This window comes from Dermacentor variabilis, chromosome 10 (genome assembly GCF_050947875.1).
Source record: "Dermacentor variabilis isolate Ectoservices chromosome 10, ASM5094787v1, whole genome shotgun sequence".
Taxonomy (NCBI): Eukaryota; Metazoa; Arthropoda; class Arachnida; order Ixodida; family Ixodidae; genus Dermacentor; species Dermacentor variabilis.
The window spans coordinates 119,231,883-119,252,111 of NC_134577.1; the positions used below are offsets into that span (position 1 = coordinate 119,231,883).

The following is a 20,229-nucleotide window of genomic DNA, read 5'->3' on the forward strand; positions in this document are numbered from 1 at the left end:
TCCACACTAGAATTTGAGATTGCCAAGGCTATGCAGGATGCTATGCGTTCATTTCGGCCATTGGAGAAATACACAGATTTTGATACCGAAATACAGAGACTCCGTGCAATCCGCTGGCAAGCAGAGCGACAGCACAGACGGATTAAATCGGTCTACAACCTTAGAGAGGCCAGACACATTCAAAAGAAAATTCAGCTTCACCTCGTTGTACTGCAAAATCAATGCTGGAAATCCCCTTGCGAGTCTCTCGATCTGCGTAAACCTCTGTCAGTTGTCTGGAGAATAATCCGTGGACTTCGAGCAGCTCCTCAACAGCGTCGTCCATTTAAATCTCTAGCCCTCCATCAAGGATGCCGAGAAGTCAACGTAGCCAAAGATTACTGCACAAGGATCATGGGTTCAGTGTCCAGGTATTCACCTTGCACACCTATTCCCATTGTGCCCCCTTGCTCCCGAGATCTTCCTATGGATGCTCCTTTCTCCATTGAAGAAGTGGAGGCCGCACTTGCTGGGTGCAGGCGATCTTAGTCACCCGTACCCGATGGTATCACATACTCTGCGCTTGCAAACCTTGGTCAAAATGCCAGAGATACACTTCATGGCGTATACAACGCTCATTCCTATCATTCCTAACATTCCTATCAAAAGTTATCGCAGACATCCTGCAGTCCTGTGCCACGAGGCACAAGCTATCCACGTCATACCATCCGCAAACAAATGGCCTCACAGAGCGTTTCAATCGCACTCTTACAGACATGCTCCCGAAATATGTCTCTTCAGACTACACTGACTGGGACTTCGCTCGACCATTTGTCACACTTGCTTATATTTCCTCGCACCACGACACAGCCGGGTATTCCCCGTTTTTCCTTCTGTTCGCCCGAGAACCAGCACTGCCCCTTGTTACGTTTCGCCTATGACGCGCGGTATAGCCGGCGCGGATGCAACGGACAACGGGGCTTCGTTCAAAGCGGCAGACATTTTGGCCCGTTCAGCGCCGCCGCAACGCCTCCCCGCCAAGCGCGTCCAGGCATGTTTCAATGCCACGTGTCTTCATGTGTGTGTGTGTGCATGTTGGTGCCCACGCTTGTCAAAGCGCGGCAGCCGGGGAGAGGAGCTCCCCAACTGTGAAGCGAGGAGGTCTGTCCGGCGCCGGCCCGGCGGATGCGTCACCTTCTAGTCTCAACGTGCCCGAGCGGCGCCGTCACGTGCGCCCCATCCAGAGCCGTTCCTTCTTGCCCTCAACTCCGAGAGTATAAAAGCAGCTGCCCCCGGACGCCAAGAGAGGCTCCGATTTCTTCCGTCGAGTAACGTGCTCTCCCGTCTCTCCACTTCGATCGACCTGACCGGCCGCTCTTTTGCGATGCTAGAATAAACAAGTTGTTCTGTTAGCAGTCGACTCATGCTTTGCCAGGACCTTCGGATGCTTCCAGTTGTGCCACAGGCCGCCAGGCCAACGCTACCCTTGGGGCTTGCGACCCATTTGCAACACCCTCGACACAGCCCTCCTTGTTCATGCGGCACCGACCAGTGAATATGCACTTGACACCATCGCCCGCTGTGCCCACGCAAGGGAAATGGCCCGTGACTGCCTTCTGAAATCCCAAGAGAGTCAAAGGCATTTGTACGAACGGCGACACCGAGACGTGCACTTCTCGCCTGGTTCATTGGTGCTTCTATGGTGTTTGTCACGTTCAGGTCAGCCTGTCAGAAAAACTGCTGTCTCGTTACACAGGCCCACATCGAGTGCTTCGTGCCGCGACTCCCGTCACCTACGAGATCACCCCTGATGCCCCATCTGCTTCCCAGTCCAGTGATATCGTGCACATTACACGACTGAAGCAGTATCACCCTTCCAGTGATGACATTTAGACGCTCCAGGATGTTGCTTCTGCTGCCGGGGGATTATGCTACACGCATGTGGTATTCGATTGTTTGAACCAGGCACATGGACGCCATCACTCGAGAAAAGAAGAACGCTGTCTGGCTCTCGAGCTGTCGGCTGAACTGGCCAGCACTGCATAATCTCTAGTAAATATATTTTGTAAATAGTCTCCAATTCTAATCCTTCGTTAACGTAACAATATCATCCTCAGACGAATGGCCTTGTCAAACGAACCAACCACACCCTGACTAACAAGCTGGCTATGTATGTATCAGCCAATCACAAAAAAATGGGATGACATATTACCGTTTATCCCCTATACCTACAATACAGCGAAGAACGAAACCATGGACTTCACACCATTCTACTTGCTCTACGCTCGGACACCGCACAGCTGTCTGGATACCATTTTCCCTTTTACGCTCCATACAGAGGATTCAGTTGCCGAAACTTAGTGCCGTGCTGAAGAAGCCCGACAAGTTGCTCATCTGCGTATATTGGCATCACAAGATCACTCCACAGAGTGGTATGACCACCACCATGGCTCAGTTTCATTCGAAAAAGGTGACTTGGTGTGGCTGTGGACTGGTCCCTTCACAGTCAACTGAACGCATTAGTGATTTAACATATGTGGTCACCTGTGTAAGGTCCCCAGGACGCCGCTCTAGTGCTACTCAAGTTGCACGTGTTATACACACCTCAAGCGACGAAGATAATGCAGCACTACCTCTAGGAGTTGCATGGTCTAGTTTTTCGTCCAGGATGGCCCATAATTGGTCGGCGACGAATAGCGGCGTGGCTGGGGCAACAGGGACCGACGGCGCTGAGGTGACAGCGAGCGAGCAGGATGACTGACATCGACGGATACGTCAGAGGTAGGAGGCATACGGCGAGGCAAGTAATGGTGCGGGTCAGCATATGGACGAGGAGACGGCGAATGGAACTCGAATACGGCGACGTCCAGGAGGTGCGGTAGTGGAGAGCCATGCAGCCAATGTGGAGGCAACGGAAGCAAATGGGCTTGTCGTCCGGAGTTCTCTGCTCAGCAGGGTTGCGTTATCTGGGAGGGGAATACAGATCGCCGGTAGGTGGAGCAGTCGGCACTGGTCGGGCGTCAGGTTGGGAGACAGAGCAGGCAGCAGGAAAACCTAGGTTTGCAAATCCTTGCTGTGCAACTGCCTGAATGAGGGAGATCGCGCTGGGGCTGGTTGGTCAATGGTGGGTTCATGTGGGCATGAATGGACGGCGCAGGACTTGCAGCCTCGAGTTCGCAGCAAACAATTAGTGTGAGGTGCTCATTTAAAGGTGGTGAAGCAGTAAGGTCAATGCAAGACGACGTTGCAGCCGTCTTACTGAGCCGGGAGAACTGTGGAATGACGTGGTGGCTTTTGGCAAGCTCAAAGCGGTGACATTCCTTGACAATGACGTTGATGGTGGATACATTGTTGAAGACCAACAAGTTGAACGCGTCGTCCGCGATTCCTTTAAGTATGTGGCTGACTTTGCCAACCTCGGCCATTTTCTTGTCGACTTTCTGGCAACGAGCGAGCACGTGTTGTATGTACAAGGCATACGATTCAGTAGAAGAGTGAACTCGGGTAGCAAGCTCTTTTCTAGCAGCCAGCTGCCGACCAGTGGGATTTCCAAAGAGGTGGACGAGCTTCTTTTTGAAAGCATCCCAGCTAAAGCATCCCAGCTAGAGATCTCGTCCTCATGTGTCTGGAACCAGACATGAGGAGTTCCGCCCAAGTAAAATAGGACATTGGCTAGCATAATAGTAGGGTCCCAGCGGTTGTTCTGGCTAACACGCTCATACAGGTTGGGCCAGCCCTCAACATCGACATTATTTTGGCCGGAGAATATGCCAGGATCGCGGAGATTTGTAACTGTAACGTACGTTCTTGTCGGGGTCGCAGGAGTAGAAGAAGACGAGGTGTCGTCACCGGGAGCTATGGCGGAAAGTGGGACGGTGCGGCCATGCGGAGCTCCGTGGTGAGGACGGGGAACGGCACCCTCCACCACAATGTCACGCGAAGGATGAGTCAGTAAGACGAGCAACTATTTACAGGTTATAGTTACAACAGCGGTTGCAGCGCTGACCGGTTAGATTCACAGCGCGAGCCCAGTTTGTTCTTCCTCCTCTTTTCACGAGTGATGGTGCCCCACATGCCTCCTTCAAAAAATCAAATATCATACTCGCACACCACACAAATATCACACAAATATCTCCAGTCTTAATCCTTTGTTCGCGTAACAATATATGATTGTGCTGGCTCAATCAACGAGTTAGAAATAGAATAATCAAAGCGAGAGGGTTTGTGATAACGGGAGAAAGACATGAGTTTACATGTGATAGGATTGAGGGACATTAGCTAATCATTGTACCAATTTACTACTGAAGGATATGTTGATCATGACAATTAGTAATGGTGCGGGGTAACTGAAAATCAGCGAACATTCGAATATTACAGGAAATATGCAGGGTTAAGTCATTAAGATCTATTAAGTATAGGAGGGGACCGAGGACAGACCCTTGTGGAAGGCCTGAGGTAACAGGCAGGGGTTTGGACAGGTGGCCAAAGATAGTCAGGGAATGATTAGTTAGGAATTCTTCAATCCATTTAAGAATATTAGGATGTAGGTTCAGCTTCTGTCAGTTCTGTAACATACAATATAGAACCTAGATGGCACCTCGACTTTTTGCCAGGAAGTGAATTTGAAGACACTGTTGGGATGAGCCTGCATTCATACATGTTAGAATAGTTCATGCATCTTCCTTCGGCTCCAGGGGAGCTAGAAGTTGCACCGGAGAAATTGCAAGGAGGAAAAGAGCCTACCTGTGCATCCCTCGGCTCAGCCTTGACCTCCTCATCATAGACGCGCTGCACAAGAAAAATCAGTTTGCATCAAGTAGGCAGCCAGGGAGGTCTCGTACAACTAACTCACGTTTTCCATAAACTGCAGGCTGCTCAGGTGACTGAAGTCGTTGATGACATTGTGCACCTTGACACCAGAAATCTGCATGGATTTTGGCACAACTGCTATGTGGAGACAGTATGGATGTGCATGCTCCAAATGTATGTCACACACTTTGTTTTACAGCTCTTAAATCCAAGCCTCACACAGGCAAAGACCTCAGGTGGGTTCCTAATGCTGCATTTGGTACTGCCAATTAATTAGCTTTGGCAATGCGCACCCTGTTTTTTTTTTAGCACCCAGGCAAACAACATAGTCATGTCAACCGTCACATAGACAATCTTTCGAATGCACAAATTTCCTTATAGGTAATCAAGTATGCAGATGGCAGGTATTTTATGTACAGGCAGCTGCTGCCTTGGCAGTTATGTCAGTGATTACTTAAGGAAAAGACTTAGCTCTGAGAACTCCAAATTTTCTGTTTAAAGACATGCGAGACACAAATAATTGTGCCAAGTTACTATGACCCTTATTATTATTGTAGACAACTTGAATTATTGATAACTTTTGCAGGCACCAAGCTTTTCCAATGCATTTGCACTTTGTTAACATGTAAGCTCCCTACCAGGACAGTGGACAAGGTTAAAAAGCATAAAACCCGCATTTTTATTTCATTTGCATAACATTAATGTGGACAGGCCCTCCCCTAAACAAAAGGCCACTATCAGCATGATCGCAGTAGCCAGCATCTCTGCAACAACCATGCGATAGCTGCAGTGGTAGTCGAGAAACTTGTGCGGTAGCAATTTGTGTAAGCTCCTGCACTGTGCCCATGTTAAGAGACATATATTTAGCAATGCGTGACAAAGCCTTCAGAATGAACCCCAAAACATGCATGTTGTGAAAAATTTGTGCCTGATTTTCCTCCTATTCCTCGAAGGAAAATACATTCACAGTCACTCTTGCCATAGGAACAGGGAACACAGTACAAAGATTTGCGACAACTTAAAACCCACGAATAAATTATAAAAGAAACCGTCAGTACGTGTGGCAAAAAATGGCCACATTTTTATGCAGAAAGCCGAGGATGAGAGTCATTCGGAACTGCAATTAGAGCGACCTTGATAAAATGATACAATGTCATTGTTACAAGTACTTCCGGTGTGTATTCGAACTGGTTGTCATTAATTATGGCTAACTCACTTTGTCTCAATTTTGAATCATTTCACAGTACTGCCTTAAAATCAATAAAATTTTCTTAAGTATTTTCATCTAAAAGCGCAGTCTAACAAATAAGGAAGAAGAATTGGATATGTTTCTTATGTCATTACATAATGTTATTTAATACTGCAGACTCAAGTGCACTGGCCTTATGCTATCTACATTGAAGCCATCGTAGCCCAAAGGAACACAGACAAAGAAGAGGACAAGACACCATGGGTGTCCTGTCCTCTTTGTCCCTGTTCCTTTGTGCTGCAATGGGTTCAACCAACTCGCCCAAGAAGAAGTGTTATTGTGCTATGCAGGAGGCATTGGCCAGGCATCTTGACACGCTTGCTTTCCCACAAGGAGTTCATAACTTGAAAAACAGCTCAGCAGCCTTCAAGTGAATACTTTCATATTCACAACTCAAAAGACATGCCTAGGTGTTCTCAAAATGTTTTAATTGCGGTTATAATAGATCAGCAGAAATTTGCGAAAGCAACCTACCCTACTCACTGAGATACGGTAGTCCCAGAACTTATTCGGGGCTGTATTGATGAAGTCAGGTGGCATTATTGTGAAATAAAAGTTTGGCAGGTGTTACACTCTTGTAACACAAGAAGGTGAAAGCCTGCTGCACATTTCCGAGCCTCGTGTTCACACTTTCTTGCCTTGGCCTCTTCTGCTCATTGCACATGTCGTCACTCTGCTTCTTCCGCTTGTCATACCCATCGCCATACCGCTTCTCGCTTCCGCAGTTCGAGATCCCCCGGTCTTCGGCATTGTGCTCGTGAAGACACAGCGGCACATGCCTCTTCTGCAGCGGCATACTTGTGCGGCCATCCTCTCAAGCTGCAAGAGTGTGCAGGTTCCTCCCTCGCTCGCCTCCTCACCGCTGACAACTGCCACTGTCGTCCGACTGTGACATCGATGCACAGAGCACGCACACCCGCTTTGTTGCGCAACAAGTGTTTCTCTGCGATGTAGCACAGAGAGAGGAGGAACCGGCTGCGCGCATACGTTTTTCACTAATTCGCAGCTGTTACTATGTGGAGCAGTGCCGAAGGGGTTTTTTTTTTTTTTTTTTGTCACGGTGCAGTTTCGCCAAGGTCATTGCCAAGGACAATGCCAACATAAACACCTAAGGCTTTCACCTTAATAATTCGTTGTGTAGTGGAGGCGCATGGCTGCTTTCTACTTCAGCTATGGCCGTAGGCGATACGTTTTTCCATTTTAGTCTTTTAGTTTTCCACTTGTATGATATCTCAGGTCACCCAAGGCTTAAGCATACGCGTTTTCTTTTTCTTGTAAGGTATAAAATGTCGATGTAATAACGGCACATGTTCTTAAAATGATCGCAGAGACAAATGATGTCAGTGTCATCAAAGTCGACAATACACGTATCTAAAGTTCAGTGATGGATGCTCCATCAGCCTGAGAATAATCTTTAAAACAGAAAGCAAATCATGTTGAGACTTCGACTCATGAATGGAAAAAATGTTTTGATGTTTCTACTTAGCTTGGTAATCACACCAACCTTGACAAACAGCGTAATGGAATATTGCCGAACTTTACTTCAGCATCAGCAGAATAATTTTGGCAGTCTAAGGAACGTGATAAATTTGATGCTACATGAGCTGAAGATGAAAAGAGAATTTTCAATTCATTTAACTGAGTCGTTACAGCACACTGGCGCGGGTGCGGAGAGTTACTTTGACGGCGGGCGACGGTGGCGTAGGTCATTGCTTCAGGCTGGCCCTGTGGCAATTCTGGCTGCCCTTCGGAAAGTTCCAGTGACCGCTGGATGTATTCGCTCATGACGTCAGCGATCGAGGCAAGCCGAGGCTGGGATCTTCGGAACATCCTGCGACGTTCCTCTAGCACAACCGCTCCGATGGTCTCGCGTAGCTCGCCAGTGCCCAATGATTGAACTTCAAGCGTAGTTCGCTGGGCTTGTGCGGTGGTTCAATTGCCGGTTCCACATTTACAGAGTTTTCTCGATGCTGGTGGCCTCACAAAGAAACTCTTCGAAGGTCTTCGGTTGTCGAACCAACGAGCTGAACCATGCCAACAAGGAGCCGATATATGAAAAAAGGAGCGAAGGAACACTTACTCCTTTTCCTTGTCGTCAGATGTACACTGCTTGCGAAAGAAAAAAATTACAGCAGCCCCAGCTGAGTGTGAGGTGATGCAAAGCATTGTTGCTTGGTTAGAAGAATGATTCTCCCGCATTGTGTTCATTTTCTGGAATGAATATGTAATGTGCGTGCCATGTGCATTGTTCGTAGGTACAGGAGAAATGTGGTTCTTGAAGAAGAAATATCTTATTACATGGAAGTGTAAGGGATATGTACAGGCACGGCCACTGCTAGTGGGAACATGGGAGCTCCAGGCAGTGCTCCCCAGGGCGCCACTACAGTGATTCATGAAGTCTCGCGGCGCAAGCGCAATCAAAGCTACAGGTGGAGCACCAGTGCGTCATCTCCTATGGCCTGTTGACAACTCCAACACCAACTCGCGCAGCAAAGGGGAGGAACCATAGCAGATATTGCTGCTCCTGGGCTGGCGCTGGCAGTGGCCGTGCGTCTACATTGTTAGATTATGGTACTTATGGTATATTACTTAGTCACGATTAAAAAGAAATCGATGTCCACTGGTTCTTTGATTTAATGGATTTAGAGCATTTCTGTTCAGTGATTTATTTTCATTAAAGCAGAGCAGCATGAGCGTCGGGTGTTTGATTCACATAACGACCACAAGCAGCCTCGGTACGCTTCAACTTGGCTGGGGTGAGAAGCTGAAGTTACTTGGGATAAGTCATTTTGGTGGGAAACAGTCCTGCAGAATGATGCGGGCACTCTAAGCAGCTCCCAGGGCCCACTAAAGTGGGAAGGAATGAGCCTCGCTTCTTAGAGAGTCCCGACGTCACTTACCGCCTTGGGCATCTAGCACCAACCGTCACTTAGACTGCTTGATACCTAGAGTTAACGTCAACGTTAGCACTTGCCCCTTGTGGAAGAACCCTGGCATGCTTTTCCGGGATGTGGAGAATACATGTGTAAAGCGATAAAAGATTGAACACTGTTTCACTAGCACTTCAGACACTATTTAGGCATTTGACAGTCCAGCTTAAGGTGCAGCAGAGTCGCAAAAGACGTTAGGTTAGTGAAAAAACATCAATACTGGCTCACATAGCTACCTTCTTAAGTCTATACGAAATTCCGTGGTGTAGGGAATACAAGTTAATGTCTTATGCTTTTCCCACTCCTTATGTTTCCCTGGAGCTTTCAGTGGACTTAACAGGACTACTGTGAGAGAAGTAGGAAGAGCAGGGGGTTGACCTGCATCGACAAGTCTTGTAGCTTGCTGTAGGAAGCCGAGTCTGACCCTGTGCTGGAAAGTCTTGGCAAGGGCCGAGTTGAAGCACAAAGTTATGTGCTTTTTTTTACCAATGTCAAGTGGGCAGAATTATATGGCAGCAGACATTTGTTACCTCTTGGCTCAAATACACAAGCTTGGGGAGCAGTACAGTCCATGATCTTGGAACCTGATATGTTGTTCAAAAGGGAGTTATTCGTTTGATTGATTTATTTGGTTGACAATGAAAGATTGCATGATGGAGACGAAAGGTGATGTCAACGGTCACCTGACTAGGCATCTAGCACCACAGTATACATTCATCCCACAACAGCACTGGAGAAAAAAAAAGGAAACGCCATATAATAAAAAAATCAGCAAATGGCTTGTACAAGCAGGATTCAAAGTTCGCCAGTAACAAGATAAAAGTAAAAAAAGATGAATATTATGAGATTTATGTGCTATAGAATAGAGTAAACTGAATAATGATAAAGTAAAACAGAAAAGAAAAAAATGCAACACATTGCTTTGTTACTTTATACCCACTAAACATGAGCATAAGCAAATGAATAAATAAAAACGACTAATCAAAATCGAGAAAGTGTATTTTTAATTGCTCCGTAAAGTCCGAAAGGGAAGAATATTATGTTATTAGGTTGGTGCTCGCATGCGAGTATTTAGAAGAGAACGCATAATTCTGTGTAATATTACTATAGGTGATTAGAAATAATTGACAGTCAGCAGTGTACCCAGTAAATATTAGTGTGGGAAGACTGTGGCTATACATATCACGAATGCTAAGGATAGTGGTCCGAGGAAAAACAATACTAAGCATGTTCATAGTATCGCAAGTCGTGAATGAAATGGACAGCTCTTCCTTGCAAAAGTTTAGGTTATTCAGGTTGGTTTGCATGCGGCTCCCAAAACAAAAACAAACAAGAATGCAGTAGGAGAGCAAGGAATGAATCATAGAAAAATAAAGCTGACATATTAAGGGCATAGGTAATAAGGTCCAACATCTTAAGCATACCAACTGTCTCTGCTATGTTGCTTACCACAAATTGTACATGCGGTGTCTATTGTAGTTAGCTAGTTGAACATCTTAAATCAGGGAACAGCGCAAAAGACATAAGATGCAGAAGAGGCACATAACAACCACACGTACCCTTCTGCATCCTCATCTTTCAGGCTGTTAAGTCAAGATGTTCAAGTAGCTAGCACACACATCCACTTTATTAGATTTTCATGGAATTGCACTTCAAGGAAATTGCATTGCGATACGCATTCTGAGACATGACTGAAATACAGTAGAACCCACTTATAATGACACCGGTTTTAACAATATATCGGTTATAACAATGAAATGCTGCTGCACTGTCAACTCTTGTATGTGTTCCATGGTGAAATAACCCACTTACTACTATGCCTCGATGCCACATTATTGGTTATAACGATAAAATCTGGCTGCTGGGTGTCCGAGCCTAAAGGTAGTGAAATGCGAAATCCTTGAAAAGAAACAAAAAAAAAAATACGAGAAATTCGAGCCACTGCAAGATGCTCCAACAGCAGCCGCGCGCTTCTCTCTCGCTGCCTTTCCACCCCTCCGAACACCAATGGGCTGCGCCCCTAGCTCCAAGCCAAATGGACCACGTCAACATGAATAGACCCTGACAACTGCGCTGCTAGCAGGTTGCTCGCATGTTGCTCGCTGGCTCCTCATTCAGCGCAGTTCTGCAAACAGCTTAATCGCATGCATTCGTCTTTGTTGGTTCCGGCGAACTCGTCCTTGGCCACTCAGTTTCTTAGCCTTGTTTGACCAACAGTTGGTTTGACTTGCCACCGAAACGGAAAATGGCTGATCTGTGCGCTAATTATCGGCAATGCACAACATTGCCGGTGAAAAGAAAGCGCACGGCTGTAGACTTGGAAACTAAGTGCTTCTAACTGATGAGGCGATCGTGGTGAACGTGCTTGCATCAGATAACGACGGCGACGACGGCAGCGATGATGTGGTAGGGCAGGCTGCCTCAATGTTGTCCTCGCAGGAGGCCTGGCTTGGTTTTCGTGAGGAACCTTCCACTGCACTACGTGGAGCACCTGGTTGCCTTGGAGGATGTAGGCAAGCTTCGCGTATAGCATACAAGGCTGACGGGCAAAGGGTTTTCTCGTGCAAGCCAGTGAGAAGCATGTGGCGAGATTCTTGCAGCTATCTCGCCTCAGCATTTCTTCTGGATTTCTTAAGCTGACAGGCTGCTGCGGCAGCTTTCTCGCAATTTTTAAAAGGCCCCTTTTGGGGCCACCAAAGGGATGCCTCGGCAGTTCTCGCCTATTGCGTGCCACTTGTGACCCCTCTTTGCAGTTGTTATAGTAGTGCGATTCTTTTACGCCGACAGCTGCAGCTGTCGATCGGAGCTCCCTGGAAGCAGTTAAACGAGTGAACACAGTCAGTAGCTGGATGGAGGAAGTTGCTGAGAAGGTGCACTGGCCTCCCTGCTATTATAGTTTTTTCACATCAGCTCTGCCATCTCCCTATTTTTAGCTTTTCATGCAACCCGGCTGTAACAATTATTGGTTATAACGAAGGAATTTTCGTGCCACTTGAACATTGTTATAAGTGGGTTCGACTGTATAAGTGAAGCAAATGAAACAACCTGTTTATTAAATAGCATGAAATATTATGAACTTAGTTTTGTTGACATTTAAAATTAGTTGGTCAGTATTCATCCATTCTGTTAAATAAAGCAGTAATGAGATTGTCAAAGCTATGAGGTGAGGTAAACTGGGATAAGAAAAGAAAACAGTTATGTCATTTGCATAGAGGACTATATCAAAGGTATGGGGAACATATCATTACTATAAATAAAGAACAAGAGGGCCTGAAATTGATCCTTGTGGCGCGTCATATTTATTTAACTGTACATCAGACTCCACATCGTAAACAAGAACAAATTGACTTGGGTTAGAAACTAAATAAAACTGTAAATCAGGCTAAGCACCATGCCCCTAATTCCGTACAGTGGTAACTTTGCAAGAACTTCATGTTTGATAGAATCAAATGCTTTCTTAAATTCAAAGAAATGCTGCGAGTATATAATATAATTTCTATGTTAGATCACAATTTTTGCCTTGACGCCATCGGAACCAGCCGAGCAACCAGTCTTCAGCTTCCATATGATGCTCCGGATTTTGGAAGGAGAAGTTGGGTAAAGAAACAAAGTACTGGGATCAAGGAAAGCATGTTGGGAAGCTAGTTAGACATTTGGGAACTTAAACTGTGGTAGGGACGAGACACAGAGGTAGAAGAAGACAGGATGAATGCAGACTTACAACTGCTTTATTGAAACCACACAATCCTGCCTCTTTGAACAATGCGCAAGCACAATCGTAACCTCATGACCCTAGAAAACTCCCCCGCCAAGCCCCTACCTACACCTAATAATCAAGCTCTTTCATGAAACAATACACAGATGGTTCGCTGACACACCTATTTGGGGCATGTCTTGCTATCAACGAAGCATCCAAGATTTCACGTGCCCTTTGGTCCTTGGCTTCATCCTATCACACACCTTTGTCCTATCAAAAATCTGCATGCACTCATCTCACATGACCTGCAATGAACTGGCAGGTGCTTACCACTGCCATGTTCTAGCGAGTTAGAGTACTGCATTAAACTCTTATTGATACATCTTCCAGTTTGCCCCACATAGAACATCCCACAGGTCGGCAGAAACTTGTAAACCACCTCTGTTCTACCTGGTACATTTGTAATTAATAAAGGGAAAATCAGAAATTCACCCATTCGTAGCAATTGCTACAAAGGAAACCCATACGAGTTCCTCGAAGGAAAAGCATCGCAGTTGTAGAAAAATTTATTCTGGTCCAACCCAGGACCACCGCCTTTCCGGGGCAGCCGCTCTACAATCTGAGCTAACCAGGTGGCTAGCACATGGCAAGGCGAAGTCAGATTTGTCAACAACTCGAAGCAAAGGCAAGAGTTTTACGCAATATTTCTGCAGAAACCTGCAAGGTGGAGAGAATAATTAATAAAGGGAAAATCAGACATCCACCAATTTGTAGCAATTGCTACAAAGGAAACCGATATGGGTTCCTCGAAAGAAAATTTGTCCTGGTCCAGGACTCGAACCCGGGACCACCACCTTTCTGTTGTTAATTACTTTTTTCCACCTTGCGGGTTCCCACAGAAATATTACGTACATGGTACATAACAGGGTGTCTATCAAGTTGACATTTCCAAATACCCTGATTTTTTCAGGTTTTCCCTGAGCACCTTTGCAAGATTCCCTGAATGAGCCAGAACTTTGTTTTATTTATGTCAAGACAGGCGACACCATGTTGCCCGATGCTGTCACTCTCTAGTAAGCATGCTGAAACAAAAAAATGACAATCCAATTTGAATAGTAAGAAGTAATATCTATTTTATTTAAAAACAAAACAGAAGGACGGTGTTAGCAAAATGCACAGCGAAAGAAATGGTAAAACCCATTCCAAATTGAGTCGAACATTTTCAAATATGAATGAAAAGGTGATGCATACATGAGTAAATATTTTTGAATATGAGATATTTCTATCAGCTGATAGCAAGCTCATCAGTAGGAGGCCTGAACTTTGTCACAATTAAGATTCTCTCTCGGCAGCTGGGAAGTCAACCTCAACTGTCCTGATATACTCTCAGCCTGTACACAACATCTCAGTGTTGGGTTTCACTGCTTTAAAGAGTTTATTCTGGTTTGGATGAGGGACACTTGCATCTCAGCATCAGCTAACACTGTTTTTTGAGCTCAAGCTATTTCAAAGAGGCGGCGGCACACTTCCTTTCCCGTTAATATTATTTAGCGCATCGATCCTTTAATTCGGTTCTCATCCTCCTGCTGCCACCACCCTTTCACCCAATGGATCATTTGAAGCATCCTCTTGGTCAGTTGTACAGTCAACGTCCCATTTTCCGACTCGCTAGGGGCCGCAAAAACATCCGAAATATCTGGCTGTCCGAAAAAAAAAAAAAAAATGAATGCATGTCTAACTGCCCTTAAGGGCTAAAATTTCCACAAGCACGTCCAAAAAAAAAAAACAACTTAAAGCCTGTCAGTACACTTATTAGGCATATCGATGCTCGCACTTTGACATGAGACGGGGGTGCACGCGTGTATAATTAAGGAATGCATACTGTGTCTCGTGACAATTGCCCCTTCGCACCCTTGTTATGCTTCACCGCCTATCACTACTGTACTGAGGGGAAACTAACTTTTGGTGACTGGCATTACGCAACGCGCTGTGCTCTGCGAGCTTCGAAGCCAATCGCGAGGATTACAAAGAAAGAGACGGTGCCATTGCTGACAGCGGCGAATTCTTTCAATGAAAAACACGGCACCGCACGGCAAGAAGCTTAATAGCGAACGTAGAAGCAACTAGGCTTAACGTTGCCGCGGTAGTGGCTACGGCTGCCAGCGGATCTGCGTGCGAGGGTACCGGTTCGAGGCGGCGAGATAATCAAAATGGCAGCGGTGGTGGCTTTGATTAATGCCATTTCAGACCTGCAGTCAGGGCAATATACATTGACTATATGGAGTACATGGTGGTGCTGCAATGTCGTGCGGATTATCGGGCATGTCCGAAAAATCGGGCGTCTGGAAAATCGGTCGTTAACTCCTCTGGCAATACATCGTGCCGATGACAATAGGGGCCCCAAAGAAATAGCGTCGAAGCCACTGCGCATGCGCGAAACGCAAACTGCGTTTGGGTTTTGCGTTGGGAACGCTATTTCACCGATTTAGCGGGAGCTCAAATAGCGTTCCTAAAAGCTTTGCGTCAACAAACATGGCGGCACCCATCGAAGCGACGGCTCTAACCTAGCGCCAAACCGGGTTCGATTCGCGGTAACGCGTGAAGTTCGCAAGCTAGGAAGTGACTGCAGTTATCGCTTTCTTTCAACTAACGTGTGTTATGAAGATTGATTCATTAGACGCCGCTGACTCGGAATTCGAGTGTGGATTTACGGCTCGTAGGCCTAACACGGCTAAGCTTGGCTGGTGAAGGCACGTAAAGTTGGTTTTGTTGCTCAAAACTAAGCACAACTAATTGTTTCCTGCTTAAAGAATAACCTCTAAATTGTATTTAAACGCGAATACATGCAAGTTAAATCTACTATTCATATCATAAAATGGTATATTTTATTTAATTATTTCTAATAGCCTTTCTTTGACGCCGTAGTGGCGCTGTCAGCGCAAGACGCTATCCGCAAACGTAAAACCTTATTCTAAAACTCTTCACTCCTGTGTGCCCCAACGCTAACACCCGCAAAGCTCTTTGAGGCCCCAAAATATTGGGGCCCCTATTCTCAAACTCTCTAATAACGATTCTTTGCAATTCCTCTGTTACTGGAGTCGGCATTAACACGACTTTTGTTCCCTTTCACTAAAGTTACAGGTAATTTTCCCTGATAGAAGCACAAATTCCATGAGTATTTCTAGACTATTCAAATTCCCTGAGAATTCCCAGTTTTCCCGGTCGGTAGACACCCTGCATAAGTGTGCCTGTATTTTACGCCCCATCCATCAGCTTTAGGTTTGTCTATATTAGGGCACATAAATGCGGTAACTTGCAGGGTACCGAAAAAAATTGCAACAGCGAATTTTCTGGCCGCCCTCTTCATCCCATGCAAAACCTTATGGACATGTGACATCACCTAAAACTTTCGCCTGTCTCTTGTTTCTCGTTTTTTCACCCCCAGTGTCGGTGGTATGGTGGCATATGACCTTCAACAGAGACTCAGCTATGGCCCAAAGTGTGGAGTGCGTATGGAGAACTTGCATAATGGCGATGTTCCACCTGGGAGGAGAAACTAACTTGGACCTTATGATGACATTACTTGGCAGAAGATGACCTCAAGCATGACACCGCAATGCTCCTCTTGACCAACTTTGAGTGACACAAATCGAACAGCAAAAGTGCCCCATTTGAACAAGGCAGTATGAGCAACATAGGTGGTCCTTATCATAAAAGAACAGCCTTAGGTCTAAAAGCGGCGAAGAAGCATTCTCGGGCAATACAAAGGTAAAATTCAACTTGGTGGTGGTGGATTTGAAGGACTCGCGAATGCTTTTCGCAAGTTCTTTAAGGTCTTCGTAAGAGTTAGCATTTAACAAGATTAAAAAGTCATCTAGGTATTTAAAGACACAAACTATGCAGTTGTCAGTAAGCACCCACAACAAAAAGCAATCTAATTCAATAGTGCATGTTGCTGGGCGAGTCGGTCACACATCATTAAACAAGGTGCTGCACAATACAAACAGAATGAAAGCAGGTTTCTAGCATGCGCGTAGGCAATGACTTTGCACACACAGACATAAAACCCAGTCGCAGGTCTGCACCCGTCCTCGTGCTCTTCTCATCTATGTTTGTATTGTGCGGCACCTTGCTTAACAAGCAATCTAATTTAGCTAGAAAGATATCAGCAAGTACCGATGCAACGTTTGCGTACTACACATACTTCGTTTTTGTACACAAAAGTTATCTTGAATGCTGCGTTCGTCATGTCTTCTTCTACCTTGGTGTCTTGTCCCTAGCGCAGTTTTAAGTTCACAAATAAAGTACTGGGCACACTGAATTGCATTTACTGGTTTGCCTTATTAGGCGATCCGAATTCCCAAGATGTCACAAAATGTCAGTTAAATTCATTAGCGAGGTCTTTACTAGTTGCAGTCTTATCAACTAGTATGATTTAAGTGGGCATGCTATGTGGGGTTCTCACCCGTGCTTTTGGGACAAAGGAACGACAATGCAGTAGTGCAAACAATCACAAGGGCATTTATTGCACCTTTCATTGATAAATGCCTGCTAGCCGAGTTGCTATCCCCAAAACATGCTGATGGGCGCGCAACAAATCTAGGAAGTCCGACTCACAGCGACCGGATATGAGCGAATATGTTCGCCCCATGCTGGGCACCAACGCCTGGTCATTCGCGCGTACGGTCACGTGAACGGTGGCGCGTTAGAATGAGGCTCGCGAGATGGTATTACAGAAGCATGGATTGGTGCACGCACAGAATGCCCGCACTGCTTGACGACCTCGAACCAAAGAGGCAGAGCCTTCTTCTTTCCACGCCCAAGTAACCCTGCCGTTAGGCGGCGTTAGCAGTGCAACACTCGCGCCATCTCTCCTACTGCGCTTCTGCCAGACCGACTGCCACGGGCATCAGGCCACGCGGCGAAGCTGGATTACCAGAGAAGGGAGCTATGCGGGAAAACAACACATCAGGGGACGCGTGAGAGTCACGCAGCCCCACATCCCCTCAACCTTAAATCACTACATATACCAACGAAACATGTCACATGGTCTAACATCAATGTGTGCTTCGCAAACAAGGTAGTACATGCAAAAGTGGCCGCCCCGTGGAAATGTCCACACGCTGTCCATAACATGCAAGCCGCATTGTCCTTGGGGTACACCGCTGGCGTCCACTCGTCACAGCAGCAGCTCTGCAGACTCGACGGCACGATTCCAGGCCAGGACTCCGGAAACGGCGATGCAGTAGTCGGTACGAGCAATTGTCGCTCGTGCCGACGCACCCTGCTGGCAAGAGCCGGAGAAGCTGTTGGTGACCGCCAGCACTTTTCTCCGCCGCCGAGGGTTGCGAGCTGGATACAGGCGGCCGCCGAAGTCACTGCGCCGAACTGGCCACAGCATCACCATTGCCCGGGTGGCTCGATCGTAGTCCGGGGCAGCAGCGCAGACGATGTGCAGTTGACAGCAAACCAGGGGTGACTCCAATCGCGCTGCGTACACTCAACACACTCGGCAAACACTAAAGTAGCGCAAGGGAGAGAAATTTGTAGCAAGTATGTGACGCCCCCTCTGGCATAATCTTGGTTCGCCCGCCAAGCTCGGTGGCCTGCTAAAGCTCGGCAGGCAACATTGGTCACCGCACCGCAATAAACACCGACGAGCACAGCTGCTCACCGGTCAGTCATCGTTCAGCACCACCACGCTGCGGAGCGTCCTTTTATCGGAGGGTGCCACAAGACCTCCCTTGTTCACGACCCGGGGTGGATCGTGACAAAATTCTGCATGCACATCGCCCACGTGGTATGATGTTCAACTAGGCTAGCAAAAGATCGGGCACCTACTCAGAAGTTCACGGGAATGAAGGTCGCTTCCTTGTGTCGAACAAGTAATCTTAATTCGTGCGAGGCTAACTAGAATGAACACCTCAACACCACGGTCCACCAGGTTGTGTCCATCCACGTAAGACAGGCAGCTTCGCAAAGCCTTAGGCCTAAAGCATCGCTACCCTGACAACAACTGGCATCCAAAAAACAACACCCAAAATGGGCGCAAGACAGGCAGCCACGAGGAGACGTTAGCTCTCTGTTATGTGACCCTACCCCGCTCGTGCACACAGCATCTGAGTTGACGGTGCCCACCGTCCCAGATGGTGTCGAAGCGCCCGGTGCCAGGCCGCAATACCAGTCGGCCCATAGCGGCACCCGTGGACCTGCGGCCACCTGGCTCCCAGAGCCACGACTTCATCCGAGTCAAAGAGATAGAAGAAGCTATTTACATAAGAAATTCGGACCACCCACGAGGCTTCCGTATTCACTCGCTTCAGGCTTGCCAATGCTCCGTGGGCTCTAAGCCTCGCTCTTCCAGGATGTCGACCACGTGGCTCTCATACCGACAAATGTCATTAAAAAAAGAACACTTGTGAAAAGGCTTAGCATGTTGACAAGCTCACACACACTACAGCCATCGTTGCCTCGCTCAAGAAAGCACGCCGCCGATGCTCGCGATCAAAATCCATGCTAGCCCTATGCTTCGGTTCAAACAAAGGTCTCGATTAAAGCAAAACTGTTCAAACTATCGTCCGATGCCCTAAGAGCCCCATGTTGGGTGCCAGATGTGGAGTTCTCACCCGTGCTCTTGGGACAAAGGAGCGACAACACAGTAGTGCAAACAATCACAAGGCTATTTATTGCACCTTTCATAGATCAATGCCTGCTAGCCGAGTTGCTATCCCCAAAACATGCCGATGGGTGAGCAACAAATCTAGGAAGTCCGACTCACCGCGACCGGATAACGAGCGAATATGTTCGCCCCATGCTGGACACCAACGCCTGGTCGTTCGCGTGTACAATCATGCGAACGGTGGCACGCTAGACCGAGGCTCGCGAGATGGTCTCGCAGAAGCATGGATCGGCGCACGCGCGGAACGTCCGCGTCGCTTGCTGACCTCGAACCCAAGAGGAAGAGCCTTCTCCTTTCTGCGCCCAAGTAACCCCGCCGTTAGATGGCGTTAGCAGCGCAACCCTCCTGCGATCTCTCGTACTGCGCTTCAACCACACTGACTTCCGTGGCCATCAAGCCACGCGGAGAAGCCGGATTACAGGAAACGGGAGCTATGCAGGAAAGCGACATATCGGGGGACACGTGAGAGTTGCGCATCCCAAAAGCTAGTATCAGTGTTTTCAGGTCCGTGAAAGTACACCAATTTTTTGGGGGGATTGAAATAGATTTCAGAGTATTTGTTCATGCAGTACCAATTTCTTTTTAATGCACTCACTTAGCAGATTTCTATACTTTTTATATTATTCCAAACTTCTATGTCTCCACTAAATGAAAACTTGTTGAAGAGTTCACGTTTAGAAATGCAACAGAAAAGGGACCAGATAGACTAAGGCTTCATAGCCTTTTCGTGCTTCGGTCACTGGGAACGTGCTATCACAGAGTTTAATTATGATGGTCTCATCAATGCATTAGGGTCACTTTTAACATTATTAAAATTCCTTCTAATTCACTGAAAAATACTAGCTAACAGAGGCATTGAATGTCGTCCTGCATTATAACTCACATG

At 46.8% G+C, this 20,229-nt stretch overlaps 1 protein-coding gene across 2 annotated transcripts in view; it reads right to left on the reverse strand.

Moving 5' to 3' along the window:
* LOC142560922 (uncharacterized) overlaps positions 1–20,229 on the reverse strand; it is a 384,720-nt gene that overhangs the window by 345,495 nt on the left and 18,996 nt on the right. For both annotated transcript variants that reach the window (XM_075673344.1, XM_075673343.1), the window contains exons 4-5: positions 4,832–4,903; positions 4,723–4,767 (exon numbers count right to left, since the gene is read on the reverse strand). In XM_075673344.1, coding sequence (XP_075529459.1) covers positions 4,723–4,767; positions 4,832–4,903 — 117 coding nt within the window. The remainder of the gene's footprint in view (positions 1–4,722; positions 4,768–4,831; positions 4,904–20,229) is intronic.